At 37.1% G+C, this 20,285-nt stretch overlaps 1 protein-coding gene across 4 annotated transcripts in view; it reads right to left on the bottom strand.

Annotated features, from left to right (window-relative positions):
* LOC133639447 (centrosomal protein of 95 kDa-like) overlaps positions 1-20,285 on the bottom strand; it is a 47,135-nt gene that overhangs the window by 6,315 nt on the left and 20,535 nt on the right. The window contains exons 8-17 of one of the 4 annotated variants that reach the window (XM_062032738.1): positions 17,303-17,360; positions 14,885-14,946; positions 12,156-12,268; positions 11,954-12,104; positions 11,750-11,867; positions 10,532-10,698; positions 10,369-10,464; positions 9,210-9,339; positions 4,672-4,838; positions 4,541-4,615 (exon numbers count right to left, since the gene is read on the bottom strand). In XM_062032738.1, coding sequence (XP_061888722.1) covers positions 4,541-4,615; positions 4,672-4,838; positions 9,210-9,339; positions 10,369-10,464; positions 10,532-10,698; positions 11,750-11,867; positions 11,954-12,104; positions 12,156-12,268; positions 14,885-14,946; positions 17,303-17,360 — 1,137 coding nt within the window. Of the gene's footprint in view, positions 1-4,540; positions 4,616-4,671; positions 4,839-9,209; positions 9,340-10,368; positions 10,465-10,531; positions 10,699-11,749; positions 11,868-11,953; positions 12,105-12,155; positions 12,338-14,884; positions 14,947-17,302; positions 17,361-20,285 lie in introns of all 4 variants that reach the window. The other 3 variants (XM_062032736.1, XM_062032739.1, XM_062032737.1) reach the window with 3 other exon arrangements.

The following is a 20,285-nucleotide window of genomic DNA, read 5'->3' as shown; positions in this document are numbered from 1 at the left end:
ATAACAATATGACTAATACTTGTTCATATTTATAATAACAATATGACTAATACTTGTTAATATTTATACTAACAATATCACTAATACTTGTTAATATTTATAATAACAATATCACTAATACTTGTTAATATTTATTATTTATATATATCCGTTCTGTCTTGCCTCTTGGTGAGGGTGGTCGCATTTTTCCCTGCTCCTCCTCCTTCCCGCTTGCTTTCTTGTGTCCTTGTCTTTGTCCGAACTTTTTGAAGCCTCTTTTCTTGAGCTGTCCTCAAATCTAAACATCAAAATGAATTTGATCAACTGGACTCTCGACGCAATTGACACAGTCTTTTCGACAAGGAAAAGAGGTTCGGGGGAGCCTGGCTGCCCTGATGGAACCATTGCTGCGGGGTACGTGAGAGATTCCTGGAATACTGGAGAATCATGTGCCTCTCAGTCCTTTCCATCGAGGACGTGGAAGACATCTACCTATTTGGAGCTGTGATCGCAGGGCATTTGCTGATTGGGCTGGGCATTGCTCTGGTGTATCGTCAAATTCGGAAGACGATGGCAGCCACTCAAGGGGCCAACAGGCTGTTCAACGCAATGGAAGGATTGGGTCGTGCTGTGGGATCACAGACTGGAGCGATTGCTGATTTGAATCGCAAGGTAGATTCCATCTTGATGAAGTTAGAGAAAGAATAAATTGGAATTGTCAGAGCCAGCATATAGAGCAGGAATGTCATTGTTTTGACTGCTCGAAGAAAAAACAACATCTTAATCTACGATTTGACTCCCTCGAATGGCCTTGAGGAACAGGCTGTTTGAAAACACTCCCCTGAGGACTCCTCAAAGATGGACGCTTTTGACCTTTCCCTTTTTTTCAAAAGCACCTGGGTCGGACTCTTGAACTCTTGAACTCTTGGGGCCGGCCTCGGCCCATAAAGACAATTCCAACATCTCACCCAAGTTAATTGGGCATACATGCACGCACACACCCCTCCCCAAATCAACGCCTTCACCACTGCTTAATTCCTCCGGGGTTGTGGGGGCTGAGTAGCGCTCAACAGCAGCTGCCGGCCTCCAAAGTCCTGTTGGATGACTCTGTTGCGAGTTGTTGTGATTACATGTACCATGTTTATGTGTGCCATGCTATGTGAGGTTTTTTCCTCGGACTCAGTCTGGACCATTCCTGAGGGTCCAGCCTCAGACTGATATTTTTTTACTCTTCCCCCCCCTTCCCCAATGTCACCTTTTTCCCACCTTTTTAAGGAGCGCCCTAAGTGAGGCTGATCCGTTGGCGGTCCCGTCTTGTCTCCCTGTAACGTATGTCTGCTCTTAGCAGGATTGTGCCGAAAATGTAATTTCAGTTCTTATGTGTCTTGTACATGTTAAGAATGGACAAATAATGCTCTGAATCTGATATTAACAATATCACTAATACTTGTTAATATTTATATTAACAATATCACTAATACTTGTTAATATTTATAATACAAATATGACTAATACTTGTTTATATTTATAATAACACTATCACTAATACTTGTTAATATTTATAATAACAATATCACTAATACTTGTTAATATTTATATTAACAATATCACTAATACTTGTTAATATTTATAATACAAATATGACTAATACTTGTTAATATTTATAATAACACTACCACTAATACTTGTTAATATTTATAATAACAATATCACTAATACTTGTTAATATTTATAATACAAATATGACGAATACTTGTTAATATTTATAATAACACTATCACTAATACTTGTTAATATTTATAATAATATCACTAATACTTGTTAATATTTATAATAACATCACTAATACTTGTTAATATTTATATTGACAATATCACTAATACTTGTTAATATTTATAATACAAATATGACTAATACTTGTTAATATTTATAATAACACTATCACTAATACTTGTTAATATTTATAATAACAATATGACTAATACTTGTTAATATTTATAATACGACTAATACTTGTTAATATTTATAATAACACTATCACTAATACTTGTTAATATTTATAATAACAATATCACTAATACTTGTTAATATTTATAATACAAATATGACGAATACTTGTTAATATTTATAATAACAATATCACTAATACTTGTTCATATTTATAATAACACTATCACTAATACTTGTTAATATTTATAATAACAATATCACTAATACTTGTTCATATTTATATTAACAATATCACTAATACTTGTTCATATTTATAATACAAATATGACTAATACTTGTTAATATTTATAATAACACTATCACTAATACTTGTTAATATTTATAATAACAATATCACTAATACTTGTTAATATTTATAATACAAATATGACAAATACTTGTTACTATTTATAATAACACTATCACTAATACTTGTTAATATTTATAATAACAATATCACTAATACTTGTTAATATTTATAATAACAATACCACTAATACTTGTTAATATTTATATTAACAATATCACTAATACTTGTTAATATTTATAATACAAATATGACTAATACTTGTTAATATTTATAATAACACTATCACTAATACTTGTTAATATTTTTAATAACAATATCACTAATACTTGTTAATATTTATAATACAAATATGACTAATATTTGTTAATATTTATAATACAAATATGACTAATACTTGTTAATATTTATAATAACACTATCACTAATACTTGTTAATATTTATAATACAAATATGACTAATACTTGTTAATATTTATAATAACAATATGACTAATACTTGTTAATATTTATAATAACAATATCACTAATACTTGTTCATATTTATAATAACAATATCACTAATACTTGTTAATATTTATAACACTATCACTAATACTTGTTAATATTTATAATAACAATATGACTAATACTTGTTCATATTTATAATAACAATATCACTAATACTTGTTAATATTTATAATAACAATATCACTAATACTTGTTAATATTTATAATAACAATATCACTAATACTTGTTAATATTTATAATAACACTATCACTAATACTTGTTAATATTTTTAATAACAATATCACTAATACTTGTTAATATTTATAATACAAATATGACTAATACTTGTTAATATTTATAATACAAATATGACTAATACTTGTTAATATTTATAATAACACTATCACTAATACTTGTTAATATTTATATTAACAATATCACTAATACTTGTTAATATTTATAATACAAATATGACTAATACTTGTTAATATTTATAATAACAATATGACTAATACTTGTTAATATTTATAATAACAATATCACTAATACTTGTTAATATTTATAATAACAATATCACTAATACTTGTTAATATTTATAATAACAATATGACTAATACTTGTTAATATTTATAATAACAATACCACTAATACTTGTTAATATTTATAATAACAATACCGTTAATATTTATAATAACAATACCACTAATACTTGTTAATATTTATAATAACAATATGACTAATACTTGTTAATATTTATAATAACAATATGACTAATACTTGTTAATATTCATAATAACAATATGACTAATACTTGTTAATATTTATAATAACAATATGACTAATACTTGTTAATATTCAAGTCACCAAATGTAAATGAAGTATTGTTGTTGCTTTTTGGATGGTTATTTATTGGTTTATATATATAGGACCTCCCATTGGCTCTGTTGTAAGCCGACTTTTATTTAGGAGTTAGAATGCATTCAAAAAAATGTCATGTCTTTCATAAGGATGTCAACGACAGGCAAAATTCCCCCAAAAGTGCAATCCCACTTTAAAGTCTGGTTTAGTGCATAATGTTTATGTTGACATGACTTTTACTGCCAAGGAATAAAAGTGCAATCCCACTTTAAAGTCTGGTTTAGTGCATAATGTTTATGTTGACATGACTTTTACTGCCAAGGAATAAAAGTGCAATCCCACTTTAAAGTCTCGTCCAGCTGTTTAGTGCATAATGTTTATGTTGATATCACTTTTAATGCCAAGGAATAAAAGTGCAATCCCACTTTAAAGTCTGCTTTAGTGCATAATGTTTATGTTGACATGACTTTTACTGCCAAGGAATAAAAGTGCAATCCCACTTTAAAGTCTCGTCCAGCTGTTTAGTGCATAATGTTTATGTTGATATCACTTTTAATGCCAAGGAATAAAAGTGCAATCCCACTTTAAAGTCTGGTTTAGTGCATAATGTTTATGTTGACATGACTTTTACTGCCAAGGAATAAAAGTGCAATCCCACTTTAAAGTCTTGTTTAGTGCATAATGTTTATGTTGACATGACTTTTACTGCCAAGGAATAAAAGTGCAATCCCACTTTAAAGTCTTGTTTAGTACATAATGTTTATGTTGACATGACTTTTACTGCCAAGGAATAAAAGTGCAATCCCACTTTAAAGTCTGGTTTAGTGCATAATGTTTATGTTGACATGACTTTTAGTGCCACTATAATGAGGGCTCCACATATGGAGCTTGACTGTGGACACGGTGAGGGACTTACCAGACGCCTGCTGTGCTCCTGCTGCCTGTGCACCATCCCCACCAGCAGGTCGTGTTTCCGCTCAGCTTCTTCCATCTGCAACACAGGCCAGCATCACCGTGGCTCCTCACCCCCCCGTCACCGTCTCATACCTCTTTGCAGAGTCTGCCGCGGTGCTGCTTGTGAGAGGAGGCGGCGTGGAGGCGTTCCACCTGCTGCCTCTGCTGCTGCCACATGTGCTCCAGCTCCCGCGAGGACACCTGCAGGTAAGGTAACTCCTCCTGGAGCACGGGGAGGAGATCCTGCTCGCTCACTTTGACTGAAGGAAGCAAACACGTCAACCATGATGTGGAGTGCAGGAGAAAGTTGAAAGGTCATTTATTAACAAGCTATTGCAGCTATGTTTGCTAGCAACAGCAAGCTAACTACTTGACTTCAAATGCATCAATGTTGATTTGGCATGAAATAAATACGGCTTTATCCAGCAATAATGATATGTATCACAAGATATTAGTTGGCATATTAATTCAAAACAAAGGCTCCCGTATGCATCATTTTGTCTATTATTTTCTCAAAACTATTATTAATTGACTGTTAATATCTGGTTACTTTCTGTTCTAACATCTACACTTCTGTTCAAATGCAATAACAACTTATTCTCCTGTTGTTTGGATACTTTACATTATATTTGGGCGATACTGCAAATGATCCGATACCAAGTATTTAAGGCAGTATTGGCCATATCAATGTTCACACCTGGAATTTTCAGGCTCATTAAATGATTCCATCTCATGATATCAGACAAAAACACTGAATGGCGGTGTATAATTATCAATTAAAAGTTGTTATTATATCCTTATCATTAACAGTATCTACAACGTGTATAATAAAGTCAATTGTGCAACACAAAACAAAATCAAAAACTACAATTAGCTCATATTTCCCTAGTTTGTAAACAACAAGTCAAAAACGATAGTAATAAATATCGTCCTAATCACTGTGGTATCGACCATTAACTGATACTATATTTGTAGCATGTTTAGCTTTTCCTTGTCCTCTAGTCCTCCAGTGATAATGCTACTTGTAAGAAACGTAGTAGATTTGCCGCCATGGAGGCGACGATTAGTCATTTAAAAGCAGATTGGTGCTGTGATGGGACGTCAGCTGCTAGCGCAGGGGTCGGCAACCTTTACCACTCAAAGAGCCATTTTGGCAAGTTTCACAAATTAAAGAAAGTAATGGGAGCCACAAAAAAAAATTTTAAATTTAAAATGAAAAACACCGCATACAAAGCTTAAATGCTTTGTGCTATGTTAACCAGGGGTCTCCGACACACGCACCGGCACGCACCTTAATGTGGACATTTGATGTTAGTACAGCCCGCGAGTTTTGAATGGCGCTTGATAGCGTCACACTTGCCAACCCTTTCATTTTCCCGGGAGACTCCCGAATATCAGAGCGTGATGACACTGCATTTGGCGCCCTCTACAGTCTGCCCTTACAGTGTACCTGCTCGACCACATGTAGAATGCAATTTCAGCTTGCTCACTCACGTAAGTGACAACAAGGCGTACTAACTCAGCAGCCACACATCTTACACTGATGGTACCAATACCCAGAATCCCATGCAGCACTAACTCTTCCGCTCAACCAACGCACGGAGAGGGGGGGGGGGGGGGTTGATGTGTGGGGGGATTTGGTGGTAGCGGGGGTGTATAATGTAGACAGGAAGAGTTAGGGCTGCATGGGATTCTGGGTAATGGTTGTGTTGTGTTTATGTTGTGTTACGGTGGGATGTTCTCCAGAAATGTGTTTTTCATTCTTTTTTGGTGTGGGTTCACAGTGTGGCGCATATTTGTAACGTAACAATGTTAAAGTTGTTTGATACGGCTACCGTCAGTGTAAGCTGTGTGGCTGATGACTAAGTATGCTTTGCTGTCTCCTGTGTGTGCAAGTAATGACAACATGCAACATGTGGCTGGACTGGCACGCTGTATGTAAATGCTATAGAGGACAATTACTGCAGTGCAATTAGTGCACGCCCTTTATTTAGTAATTAGAGTGTAAATAGGATTATTTTTTCCCTGGGAGTTATCTAGGAGAGACACTGAGATCCATAAGTCTCCTGGGAAAATCGGGGGGGTCGGCATGTATGTAGCTGAGCCGCATCAGAGTAGCTTGTCTAATGTGCAGACACAGCAAGAATGTACACAATCAACATGCATTAGCACTAAATAATCATAGTAATAACTAGGGATGTCCGATAATGGCTTTTTTGCCGATATCCGATATTGTTCAACTCCTAATTACCGATACCGATACCAACCAATACCGATATATACAGTCGTGGAATGAACACATTATTATGCCTAATTTGGACAACCAGGTATGGTGAAGATAAGGTCCTTTTTTTTAAAATGTATAAAATAAAATAAGATCAATAAATTAAAAACATTTTGTTGAATAAAAAAGAAAGTAAAACAATATAAAAACAGTTACATAGAAACTAGTAATGAATGAAAATGAGTAAAATGAAGTGTTAAAGGTTAGTACTATTAGTGGACCAGCAGCACGCACAATCATGTGTGCTTACGGACTGTATCCCTTGCAGACTGTATTGATATATATTGATATATCATGTAGGAAGCAGAATATTAATAACAGAAAGAAACAACCCTTTTGTGTGAATCAATCAATCAATCAATCAATGTTTAGTTATATAGCCCTAAATCACAAGTGTCTCAATGAGTGTAAATGGGGGAGGAAGGTTTTTTGGGTTGGTGCACTAATTGTAAGTGTATCTTCTGTTTTTATGTTGATTTAATTAAAAAAATAAAAAAATAAACCAATACTGATAATAAAAAAACCTATACCAATAATTTCCGATATTACATTTTAAAGCATTTATCGGCCGATATTATCGGCAGGCCGATATTATCAGACATCCCTAGTAATAACATCTCTATCATCGTCATTTGTATCGTCCATATTGCGCAACCCTCGTGTCAACTACTCTCTCATCTTGTAGAGTTCGTAGGAAAAAAAAGTACATTAGGAGGTTGCCTACAGCCACAGCTCTACTGTCATCTTGTGGAGCTTGTTTAAAAAATATATCAGGTGGTTGCCTACAGCCACAGCACTGTCATCTTGCCTTGTTTATCAAAAATACATCAGGAGGTTGCCTACAGCCGCAGCTCTACTGTCATCTTGTGGAGTGAATAACAAATACTTGAAGAGGTTGCCTACAGCCGCAGCTCTACTGTCACCTTGTGGAATGAATAACAAATACTTGAAGAGGTTGCCTACAGCCGCAGCTCTACTGTCATCTTGTGGAATGAATGACAAATACTTGAAGAGGTTGCCTACAGCCGCAGCTCTACTGTCATCTTGTGGAATGAATAACAAATACTTGAAGAGGTTGCCTACAGCCGCAGCTCTACTGTCATCTTGTGGAATGAATAACAAATACTTGAAGAGGTTGCCTACAGCCGCAGCTCTACTGTCATCTTGTGGAATGAATAACAAATACTTGAAGAGGTTGCCTACAGCCACAGCTCTACTGTCATCTTGTGGAATGAATAACAAATACTTGAAGAGGTTGCCTACAGCCGCAGCTCTACTGTCATCTTGTGGAATGAATAACAAATACTTGAAGAGGTTGCCTACAGCCGCAGCTCTACTGTCATCTTGTGGAATGAATAACAAATACTTGAAGAGGTTGCCTACAGCCGCAGCTCTACTGTCACCTTGTGGAATGAATAACAAATACTTGAAGAGGTTGCCTACAGCCACAGCTGTCATCGTGTGGAGTTCATTGAAATAAATACATCAGGAGGTTGCCTACAGCCACAGCTGTCATCTTGTGGGGTTCATTGAAATAAATACATCAGGAGGTTGCCTACAGCCACAGCTGTCATCTTGTGGAGTTCATTGAAATAAATACATCAGGAGGTTGCCTACAGCCACAGCTGTCATCTTGTGGGGTTCATTGAAATAAATACATCAGGAGGTTGCCTACAGCCACAGCTGTCATCTTGTGGAGTTCATTGAAATAAATACATCAGGAGGTTGCCTACAGCCACAGCTGTCATCTTGTGGAGTTCATTGAAATAAATACATCAGGAGGTTGCCTACAGCCACAGCTGTCATCTTGTGGAGTTCATTGAAATAAATACATCAGGAGGTTGCCTACAGCCACAGCTGTCATCTTGTGGGGTTCATTGAAATAAATACATCAGGAGGTTGCCTACAGCCACAGCTGTCATCGTGTGGAGTTCATTGAAATAAATACATCAGGAGGTTGCCTACAGCCACAGCTGTCATCGTGTGGAGTTCATTGAAATAAATACATCAGGAGGTTGCCTACAGCCACAGCTGTCATCGTGTGGAGTTCATTGAAATAAATACATCAGGAGGTTGCCTACAGCCACAGCTGTCATCGTGTGGAGTTCATTGAAATAAATACATCAGAAGGTTGCCTACAGCCACAGCTGTCATCGTGTGGAGTTCATTGAAATAAATACATCAGGAGGTTGCCTACAGCCACAGCTGTAAATGCCAAAGTTTTGTGAGCAGTTGTGAATGAGAGACGGAGGCTGTTGTCGGCCACTACAATTGATTTAAAGGCGATACTTGGAGGGTAACTACATCTGCTTCTGACGTCTCTCTATCCATTTGGAAACTTTCTTACCTGATGCACTTTTCTTGGGAATTCGTAGTCGTCCTGATGTGGCTTGAGTGTTGACCTTACGCCAGGACTTGGTTGTTGATGGCGACGTTGTAGGAAAGTCTTTTAGTATAGCCTCTCTGTATTCTCGCTCCTACACACACACACACGCACGCACACACACACACACACACACGCACGCACGCACACACACACACACACGCACGCACGCGCACGCGCACACGCACACACACACACGCACACGCAGAGTACAGTCAATAGAGATGTCAGCAGAAAAACAAGTGATACCACATTGATTAGGGATGGGTACCGTTCACATTTGAACCAATACAGAACCAATTCCCGGTACCTGGGAATCAATACTGGTCCTCAACGGTACCAATTTTGGGTACTTTTGTGTGCATCAGTAAATGTTACATTTAAAAATGAGCTGATTAAAATAACTGTGCTATTAGATTGTGTTTTCTTATAACATTTGAGTCCCATTTGCAATGCAGTTGCACTTCCAAGACATTAGATGGCAGTACTGCATAGGCATCTTTTTTCACCAAATACTACCCAGAAAACACTTGGCTCTCAAAGTACCACCGTCATGACTAACAATACAATTAATTGGCGTAGTTGGCCTAAATATTCATTTGAAAAAACCTGTAACATCACACATAGTTTGAACACAAACACTTTGTGTGAATATTTAATGAACCTTAGCAGTTTAAGAATCACTGGTATGGGCTATCTATGGTTTGTTGTCTAACTAGGAAGTAGCTTTGTGTGTTCTGTTGCGCCCTACAAAGTCTTTGGACTGCTAAGTATCTTGCTTATCACACATCAGCTGTTTGACTGTAACATTTATCTTAGTTGTCGTTTCAATTACCAAATTTGGAGGTGCAAATCCAATTAGCATCAAGCTGGCGCATTTTAGAAGAGTGGAGATGTTTTCTACCAAGCATACTTGCAACATTCATTTGAGGGAGTTTGGCTGAGTGCAGCTAGAGTGATAGTTTACGTGAGCCGGTGTTTTACACAGCAAGCAGACGTGATGTCAGCTGCAACAAAAGTACGAAATATAGCACCGTTTGATTTTAGGTGAATCGAAACCCGGTAGTGACAACGGAATTTAAAGTAGCAAATTGGGTTCCCATCCCTAACATGAATGACTTACAGCTTCCTGTGCTTTGTGTCGTTCCTTGTCGACAACTACTCGTTTTTTGCTTTTTAGTCTCCTTAACTCCTCCTCATAGGGCTGCTTGACGACGCTCTAAAAGGTGATGGTTAGAGTGTTAATGTCCTTTCTATCAGTGAAATGTTTGTTGACTAATAAATACCTTGCTGTGTTGTCCACGGTGCAGTGGCTGCCTTTGCCACACATCTGCTGTCCTGCTGTCTTCAAGGCTCCCAGCTTCATCCTCCTCATCTTCTGAGTGCTCCTCTACGTAGTGATGAGCTGATGGAGGCGAGGTCAACGAGGAGCGACGGGTGGCGTCGGGTGTTTCTGGAATGAGGAAATATTTATCTATCACAGGGGTGCCCAAACTTTGTTCCCTAACCACAGACTGACAAATCAAAGGATGCGGGGGCCATTTCCACCTTCAAAACCAGTACAACATATAAATAACATATTTTTTGGACTATAAGTCGCAGTTTTTCTCATAGTTTGGCCGGGGGTGCGACTTATACTCAGGAGCAACTTATGTGTGAAATGATGAACACATTAGCGTCAAATATCAAATAATATTATTCACGTAAGAGACTAGACGTATAAGATTTCATGGGATTTAGCGATTAGGAGTGACAGATTGTTTGGTAAACGTATAGCATGTTCTATATGTTATAGTTATTTGAATGACTCTTACCATAATATGTGAGGTTAACATAGCAGTTGGTTATTTATGCCTCATATAACGTACACTTATTCAGCCTGTTGTTCACTATTCTTTACACATTTTAAATTGCCTTTCAAATGTCTATTCTTGCTGTTGGCTTTCATCAAATACATTTCCCCAAAAAATGCCACTTATATATGTTTTTTTTCCTTCTTTATTGTGCATTTTCGGCCGGTGCGACTTATACTCCAGAGCCACTTATACTCCGAAAAATACGGTAGTTTTTTTTCCAAAGAACTCGAAAATGCTTTTTCGGTAGAAATTTCAAGAGCCAAAGCCGAACTGAAATGCTGACAGTTAGCATCAAGTAACAAAAAATATGAGCAAATGAGCTAAAAAAAAAGCGAGCATGCTAACAGTAATATACAGGTAAAAAAATCTAGCATGTTAGAATGCTAACTGTAACATGCATCAAGTACCAAAAATGTACCTGAAAAATGTGTTTAAAATGCTGGCCTGCATCAAGTACTGCGGTGTAAACGTATCAAATCTAACAGGTATCATTCATCAGGCAACAGAATATTTGACGCTGAGGTGTACACCTGCAAAGTTTGCAAAAAAAGCTAGCATGCTAATGTTAGGATTGTACCGAGGGCAAGTGGCACTTTGGACACCGCTGCTCTATCCCAGAGACACTAAGCCAAGTTTGCACATTCCCACCTCTGGACTGTTGGGGACTCCTGTGAGGCTGCGTGATGCGTTCACTGAGCCGGGACGTCTCCTGCTCCTTTCTGACAGCAGCAGGCTCGCCACTGCTTCCAGAAACTCGTTTTAGCATCTGCAGGGGAAACAATCAATGTGACAATAACATTAGACTCCTAAGTAGAGCTAGAAAAAGAAGAAGAAAGTGAGACTAAAACGCACATCATGCAGCTCCTCAACCCGATTATAGACGTTTTTCTTAATATGACGTAGTTCCTTTTCTGCTTCTTCCCTGCGGGGAGATCGTGGCTCCTTGGATTCTTCCTCTTCCTCCTCCTCTTGCAACTTGCTGCTCCAACAGAAAAATATTTGACTGAATTTAGCTAGCATCAGTAGCGTGGTTCTTCTTTTCTCTTGAAGATACCCGAGGAGTGTCTTGTGCTGGTCGCCCAGGCCTCCCAACTGTACACTACTCAGGTCTTCCTCTTCCTCTTCCTCTGTGTCTGGAGGGGAAGGTGACTCGGCCGGGAGCTCATTCTGCAGCGAGAGGAGGAGCACGTCTGGTTGCGTGTGGAATAAAACCCTCCTGGGGCCTCCATTAGTGGGCTGTTTCAAAAATGTAAAAAAAAAAGAGACTAGCATTCATCAAATAGGACAAGAAAAAGAGACAACATGCAAGATGGAGAAGTGCCTAGAAACTAGAGATTGACCGATATGGTTTTTTTTAGTATCAATACCGAGTCGAGGAGGCCAATAACCAATGTTTGGACTTTGGAGAAGATATTTATTTGCAGTAAAAGTTACTTAAACATAAATAGTATGTCAGTACACAGCTGGCCGAGGCTTTAAAGGCCTACTGAAAGCCACTACTAGCGACCACGCAGTCTGATAGTTTATATATCAATGATGACATCTTAACATTGCAACACATGCCGATACGGCCGGCTTAACTTATAAAGTGACATTTTAAATTTCCCGCGACACTTCCGCTTGAAAAGGTCTATGTATGATGATGTATGCGCGTGACATCAATGGTTGAAGCGAAAGTATTCGGACGCCATTGTATCCAATACAAAAAGCTCCGTTTCATCGCAAAATTCCACAGTATTCTGGACATCTGTGTTGGTGAATCTTTTGCAATTTGTTTAATGAACAATGAAGACTGCAAAGAAGAAAGCTGTAGGTGGGATGGGTGTATTAGCGGCTGGCTGCAGCAACACAACCAGGAGGACTTTGACTTGGATAGCAGACGCGCTATCCGATGCCTGCCGCCGACCGCATCGATGATCGGGTGAAGTCCTTCGTCGCTCCGTCGATCGCTGGAACGCAGGTGAGCACGGGTGTTGATGAGCAGATGAGGGCTGGCTGGCATAGGTGGAGCGCTAATGTTTTTATCATAGCTCTGACGAGGTCCCGTAGCTAAGTTAGCTTCAATGGCGTCGTTAGCAACAGCATTGTTAAGCTTCGCCAGGCTGGAAAGCATTAACCGTGTAGTTACATGTCCATGGTTTAATAGTATTGTTGATCTTCTGTCTATCCTTCCAGTCAGGGGTTTATTTCTTTTGTTTCCATCTGCATTTAAGCCCGATGCTATCATGTTAGCTCCGTAGCTAAAGAGCTTCGCCGATGTATTGTCGTGGAGATAAAAGTCACTGTAAATGTCCATTTCGTGTCCTCGACTCTCATTTTCAAGAGGATATAGTATCCCAGGTGGTTTCAAATACAAATCCGTGATCCACAATAGAAAAAGGAGAGAGTGTGGAATCCAATGAGCCAGCTTGTACCTAAGTTACGGTCAGAGCGAAAAAAGATATGTCCTGCACTGCACTCTAGTCCTTCACTCTCAAGTTCCTCATCCACGAATCTTTCATCCTGGCTCAAATTAATGGGGTAATCGTCGCTTTCTCAGTCCGAATCGCTCTCGCTGCTGGTGTAAACAATGTGGAAATGTGAGGAGCCTTTCCACCTGTGACGTCACGCTACTTCCGCTACAGACAAGGCTTTTTTATCAGCGACCAAAACTTTATCGTCGATGTTCTCTACTAAATCCTTTCAGCAAAAATATGGCAATATCGCAAAATGATCAAGTATGACACAGAGTGGATCTGCTATCCCCGTTTAAATAAAAAAATTTCATTTCAGTAGGCCTTTAAGTTGTTTTGTTGACATTATTTATTAGGAAACGTATGACCAGTAGCAACATCATGTTTAATGCGGCGCTAATGTTGTTATTTTAGCACTAACAGACATCAGGGGATTTCACAAACACCTTCATTACGTGGGTGTAATAGGAGCATCCACATTTGCATTTCCAAATGTGGGAAATCTCCTGAAAATCTGTAAAAATATGGGACTTCTCTCCATCACAATAACTCACCATTTCCTCAATGTTGTAGCAGTTACTGTATTTAATACATTGTAAGGTTTCCTCGTGAGGATATTGCAAACATTTCAATTTAAAAAAGTCTTGGCTCCTTCACGTCGCTTATAGCTTAGACATTTTTCAAGCTGGCTGACACATAGAGTGTCCGCCCTGAGATGGGTAGGTTGTGAGTTGAAACCCCGGCCGAGTCATACCAAAGACTACACAAATGGGAGCCATGACCTCCCTGCTTGGCACTCAGCATCAAGGCTTGGAATTGAGGGTTCAATCACCAAAAATGATCCCCTGCAGACATTTTCTGTGCATTTCTACACTATCTTTGACCTTTTTGATCTACAAACCTCTTTTAGCTGTCTTTCTGACACTTACACGTAGAATTTGAAAGGTTCTTTTAGTAGACAATTTACTAACATTATTATCATTGAAAATGTAATGTCAAATTCAGTAACTTGCATGCAAAGAACTCGTTTCCCGTTTGGCAACTCTATCCTGTAGCCACGCCCCTCGAGTAACATACTTGCCTTGTTGTGACCTCTGTTTACAATCCGTTACGTCAAAATAAATACTCTAGAACTACTCCTAACAGTTTTCGGATGGTTATCAGTTTTAGTTATAAACTTTTTTTATTTTTTTTAAATGGCCAATTCCGATAAAAAACACTGATATGCGTCAAAATGCCAAATATGGGCGGCAATAATCGGTCGAGCTCTAATAAAAACTTTGAGAGATGTGTAAAATAAATAACATGTGACTGCTTGTCGGGTTCTCACCTCCAGTGTTTCTCCCTTTAAGTCGCTCCTTTCCTGGATGGATGAATCTCTTTCACTCCGAGCTAGAAAAGGAATGCATCAAGTCTTAAGATTAGAGATCTTTTTTTATTGCAAAGGACATGAGGTGCACATACATGACAAACAAATCTTGTTAAATCAACAATACAGCTTGGTATAAACCAGTGCTTCTTAACCTGGGTTCCATGGAACTCTAGGGGTTCTGTGAGTCGGGTTCAGGGGTTCAGCGGAGGTCAAAACACACCCGACTCATCGTGTAAATACAAACTTCTCCCTATCGGCGTATTACGGATACAGTAACAGCAGACTGGTTTGCAGGTGTGTCATTTGTTGTGAGTTTATGCACTGTGTTGCTTTTGTTGTTTGAACAAGGTGATGTTCATGCACGCTTCATCTTGTGCACCAGTAATAAAACATGCTAACACTTTAGTATGGGGAACATATTCACCATTAATTAGTTGCTATTATTAATGCCTTATTTGGCATGGCCTTATTATAACCCTAACCCTCTAACCCTGGCCCTAACCCTAACCCTAACCAAATAACTCTAAAGTAAGTCTTTGTTACTTAGAATATGTTCCCCTAGTGTCCAAAAACTCTAAATTAAGTCTTTGTTACTTAGAATATGTTCCCCTAGTGTCCAAAAAATTCTAAATTAAGTCTTTGTTACTTAGAATATGTTCCCCTAGTGTCCAAATAACTCTAAATTAAGTCTTTGTTACTTAGAATATGTTCCCCTAGTGTCCAAATAACTCTAAATTAAGTCTTTATTACTTAGAATATGTTCCCCTAGTGTCCAAATAACTCTAAATTAAGTCTTTATTACTTAGAATATGTTCCCCTAGTGTCCAAAAAACTCTAAATTAAGTGTTTGTTACTTAGAATATGTTCTCCTAGTGTCCAAATAACTCTAAATTAAGTCTTTGTTACTTAGAATATGTTCCCCTAGTGTCCAAAAAACTCTAAATTAAGTGTTTGTTACTTAGAATATGTTCTCCTAGTGTCCAAATAACTCTAAATTAAGTCTTTATTACTTAGAATATGTTCTCCTAGTGTCCAAAAAACTCTAAATTAAGTCTTTGTTTAGAATATGTTCTCCTAGTGTCCAAAAAACTCTAAGTTAAGTCTTTATTACTTAGAATATGTTCCCCTAGTGTCCAAAAAATTCTAAATTAAGTCTTTGTTACTTAGAATATGTTCCCCTAGTGTCCAAATAACTCTAAATTAAGTCTTTGTTACTTACAATATGTTCCCCTAGTGTCCAAATAACTCTAAATTAAGTCTTTATTACTTAGAATATGTTCCCCTAGTGTCCAAATAACTCTAAATTAAGTCTTTATTACTTAGAATATGTTCCCCTAGTGTCCAAAAAACTCTAAATTAAGTGTTTGTTACTTAGAATATGTTCTCCTAGTGTCCAAATAACTCTAAATTAAGTCTTTGTTACTTAGAATATGTTCCCCTAGTGTCCAAAAAACTCTAAATTAAGTGTTTGTTACTTAGAATATGTTCTCCTAGTGTCCAAATAACTCTAAATTAAGTCTTTATTACTTAGAATATGTTCTCCTAGTGTCCAAAAAACTCTAAATTAAGTCTTTGTTTAGAATATGTTCTCCTAGTGTCCAAAAAACTCTAAGTTAAGTCTTTGTTACTTAGAATATGTTCCCCTAGTGTCCAAATAACTCTAAATCAAGTCTTTGTTACTTAGAATATGTTCTCCTAGTGTCCAAATAACTCTAAATTAAGTCTTTGTTACTTAGAATATGTTCCCCTAGTGTCCAAATAACTCTAAATCAAGTCTTTGTTACTTAGAATATGTTCTCCTAGTGTCCAAATAACTCTAAATTAAGTCTTTGTTACTTAGAATATGTTCCCCTAGTGTCCAAATAACTCTAAATTAAGTCTTTGTTACTTAGAATATGTTCCCCATACTAAAGTGTTACCAAAAACATATAACTTTGTCTTGAATTTGAAAAAAAACAACATTTTATTTTTCACTAAAGAAGGGTTGAGTGAATGCGCATATGAAACTGGTGGGGTTCGTTACCTCCAACAAGGTTAAGAACCACTGGTATAAACTAAGAAAAAACATTTGCAACCATACAGAGTAAAGGTTATTCCACTAGCTTAAAGCTAACATACAATGAACCAGCTCATTGACAGGCTCACAAATATTAGCATTGCAAATTGTTTTACACTGTAGGAACGTTTTAACAAATAAGATTTTAACGGAACAAAACTGGAAGATACATTTCTACTTGAGACACATTTTGTACTACCAGGCCAGTCTGCTGCTCTCTTTTTAAACATCTTCTACTTGTGGCAGCCCTCAATCTACTTGTGGCGAAAAAGTGACGGTGAGACCTTTCAGACATGTGAGACAGTTGAGTTTGGACTCACCAGGAGAGTGCAGTCCATTGCAGTCTATTCTCTCATCTCCAGCTGTAGAGGTGTGGGTCTGGGGGACGGGGAGACAAAACAAGATGGCTGCTACTAACAGTGACTGCTTATTCTACATGTGAGCTAAACTAGCATCAACCACACATTAACACTAGAGATCCACCAATATGCTTTTTTCAGGGCCGATACCGATTATTAGTAGTCAAGAAGGCCAATGAGGCCCTGTGATGAGGTGGTGACTTGTCCAGGGTGTACCCCGCCTTCCGCCCGAATGCAGCTGAGATAGGCTCCAGCACCCCCCGCGACCCCGGAATGGACAAGCAGTAGAAAATGGATGGATGGAAGAAGGCCAATGACTAATATAGATGATTTTTAAGGAAAGGTCAGGCCAGTGGGGACATGCGGTGCTAATGTTGAGGTTCATTCACCACCACAAAATATCAGGAGATTTCCACAAACACATTTTATTACGTGTGAAGCCCTGCGAGCGTTGCGGTGGGAAGAAAATATATATCATTTTTCTCAAGAAAGGCAAAAGGCCTGTTGCTGAGCAGTGGTTATTACTATTTAACATACTAATTATTTTTTTTAAATATACTACATCAGGGGTCACCAACGCGGTGCCCGCGGGCACCAGGTAGCCCGTAAGGACCAGATGAGTAGCCCGCTGGCCTGTTCTAAAAATAGCTCAAAGAGCAGCACTTACCAGTGAGCTGCCTCTATTTTTTACATTGTATTTATTTACTAGCAAGCTGGTCTCGCTTTGGCCGACATTTTTAATTCTAAGAGAGACAAAACTCAAATAGAATTTGAAAATCCAATAAAATATTTTAAAGACTTGGTCTTCACTTGTTTAAATAAATTCATAAATTGTTTTACTTTGCTTCTTATAACTTTCAGAAAGACAATTTTAGAGGAAAAATACAACCTTAAAAATTATTTTAGGATTTTTAAACACATATACCTTTTTACCTTTTAAATTCCTTCCTCTTCTTTCCTGACAATTTAAATCAATGTTCAAGTATTTATTTATTTTTTATTGTAAAGAATAATAAATACATTTTAATTTAATTCTTCATTTTAGCTTCTGTTTTTTCGACGAAGAATATTTGTGAAATATTTCTTCAAACTTATGATTAAAATTCAAAAAAATTATTCTGGCAAATCTAGAAAATCTGTAGAATCAAATTTAAATCTTATTTCAAAGTCTTTTGAATTTCTTTTAAAATTTTTGTTCTGGAAAATCTAGAAGAAATAATGATTTGTCTTTGTTAGAAATATAGCTTGGTCCAATTTGTTATATATTCTAACAAAGTGCAGATTGGATTTTAACCTATTTAAAACATGTCATCAAATTTCTAAAATTAATCTTAATCAGGAAAAATTACTAATGATGTTCCATAAATTATTTTTTTAATTTTTTCAAAAAGATTCGAATTAGCTAGTTTTTCTCTTCTTTTTTTCGGTTGAATTTAGAATTTTAAAGAGTCGAAAATGAAGATAAACTATGTTTCAAAATTTAATTGTCTTTTTTTTCGTGTTTTCTCCTCTTTTAAACCGTTCAATCAAGTGTAAATATCATTAATTATTAATAATAACATAGAGTTAAAGGTAAATTGAGCAAATTGGCTATTTCTGGCCATTTATTTAAGTGTGTATGAAACTGGTAGCCCTTCGCATTAATCACTACCCAAGAAGTAGCTCTTGCTTTCAAAAAGGTTGGTGACCCCTTCTCTACATCATGTGGACTATAAGCCGCTACTTTTTTCCAATGCTTTGAACCTTGCAGCCTTTAAAACGGTGTGGCTAATTCATAGCTTTTTCTTCACTACCAGACATTATGTACACCTGTTGAGGAGACTGAGGTCTTTCAGGGTGTGCTGCGCACCTTTTACAACACTGTGGTGGCTTCTGCGGTGTTTGATGCCATCGTTTGCAGGGGTGGGGCAGCGCTGTCATAGACAGGAACAGACTTCATAAACTGATTAAGAGAGCTGAATCTGTCCTAGGCTGCCCACTAGACAGCATCGAGAAGGTGGCTGACAGAAGAATGCTGACTAAGTTGACATCCATAATGTCCAATCCCTCTCACCCGTGCATGGCACTGTGGAGGCCCTGAGTGGCTCCTTCAGCAACACACTGTTACACCTACAACCTTTACTATGTGATTATTGTCTCTTTTCTTCTTGTGCAAGACAGATTTTAGTCTTTTATCTTGTCTTTTATCCATACATAAGTGCGCAATATGTACTATTTATTGCAATTGTTTGGTTTTTCATTACGTTTTACTACTGCTACTGCATGTAAAAAGCTGCACTGCAACAACGTAACTTCCCTATTGTTCAGTTCAGTTTCGGTTTATTTGGAACATGCATACGATACAATGTAATGCATCACACAGTTCCAGTTGTTTCATTACAGCACGTCCGAAAAGGAGTAGGAAGAAGCAGAGCTTATTCAATCATACCCCTTTTCATACCTTAGCAATTTTATCCAATTTCATTGTTCTCTGTAACAGAACAGTGAACAAATAAATACATAATATACCATAGTAAACATACAAATATTAAATACATAAATAATCTGTGTCTCAATAAAAACAAAAGGAAGAAAACGGGTTGAAGATGTTCATCATAATTCTTGTTCTGTGTACTCTGTGAACCATGAATTGATTAACGTGGACCCCGACTTAAACAAGTTGTAAAACTTATTAGGGTGTTACCATTTAGTGGTCAATTGTACGGAATATGTACTGTACTGTGCAATCTACTAATACAAGTCTCAATCAATCAATCAATCAATCAACACTTATAGTTTGAAGAGTCTCTTAAACTAAATCATATTGATGCTTTGTTTGATTTATTTGGTTAATCCGTTCCATCATTTAATTCCACATACTGATATACTAAATGTTGTAAGTGTTGTACGAGCATACAAATGTTTTAAATGACATTTCCCTCTAAGGTTATACATCTCCTCTTCT

The sequence above is a fragment of the Entelurus aequoreus genome, linkage group LG22 (genome assembly GCF_033978785.1).
Source record: "Entelurus aequoreus isolate RoL-2023_Sb linkage group LG22, RoL_Eaeq_v1.1, whole genome shotgun sequence".
Taxonomy (NCBI): domain Eukaryota; kingdom Metazoa; phylum Chordata; class Actinopteri; order Syngnathiformes; family Syngnathidae; genus Entelurus; species Entelurus aequoreus.
The sequence above is the reverse complement of the archived record's forward strand: the minus strand, read 5'-3'. Positions and strand labels throughout refer to the sequence as shown.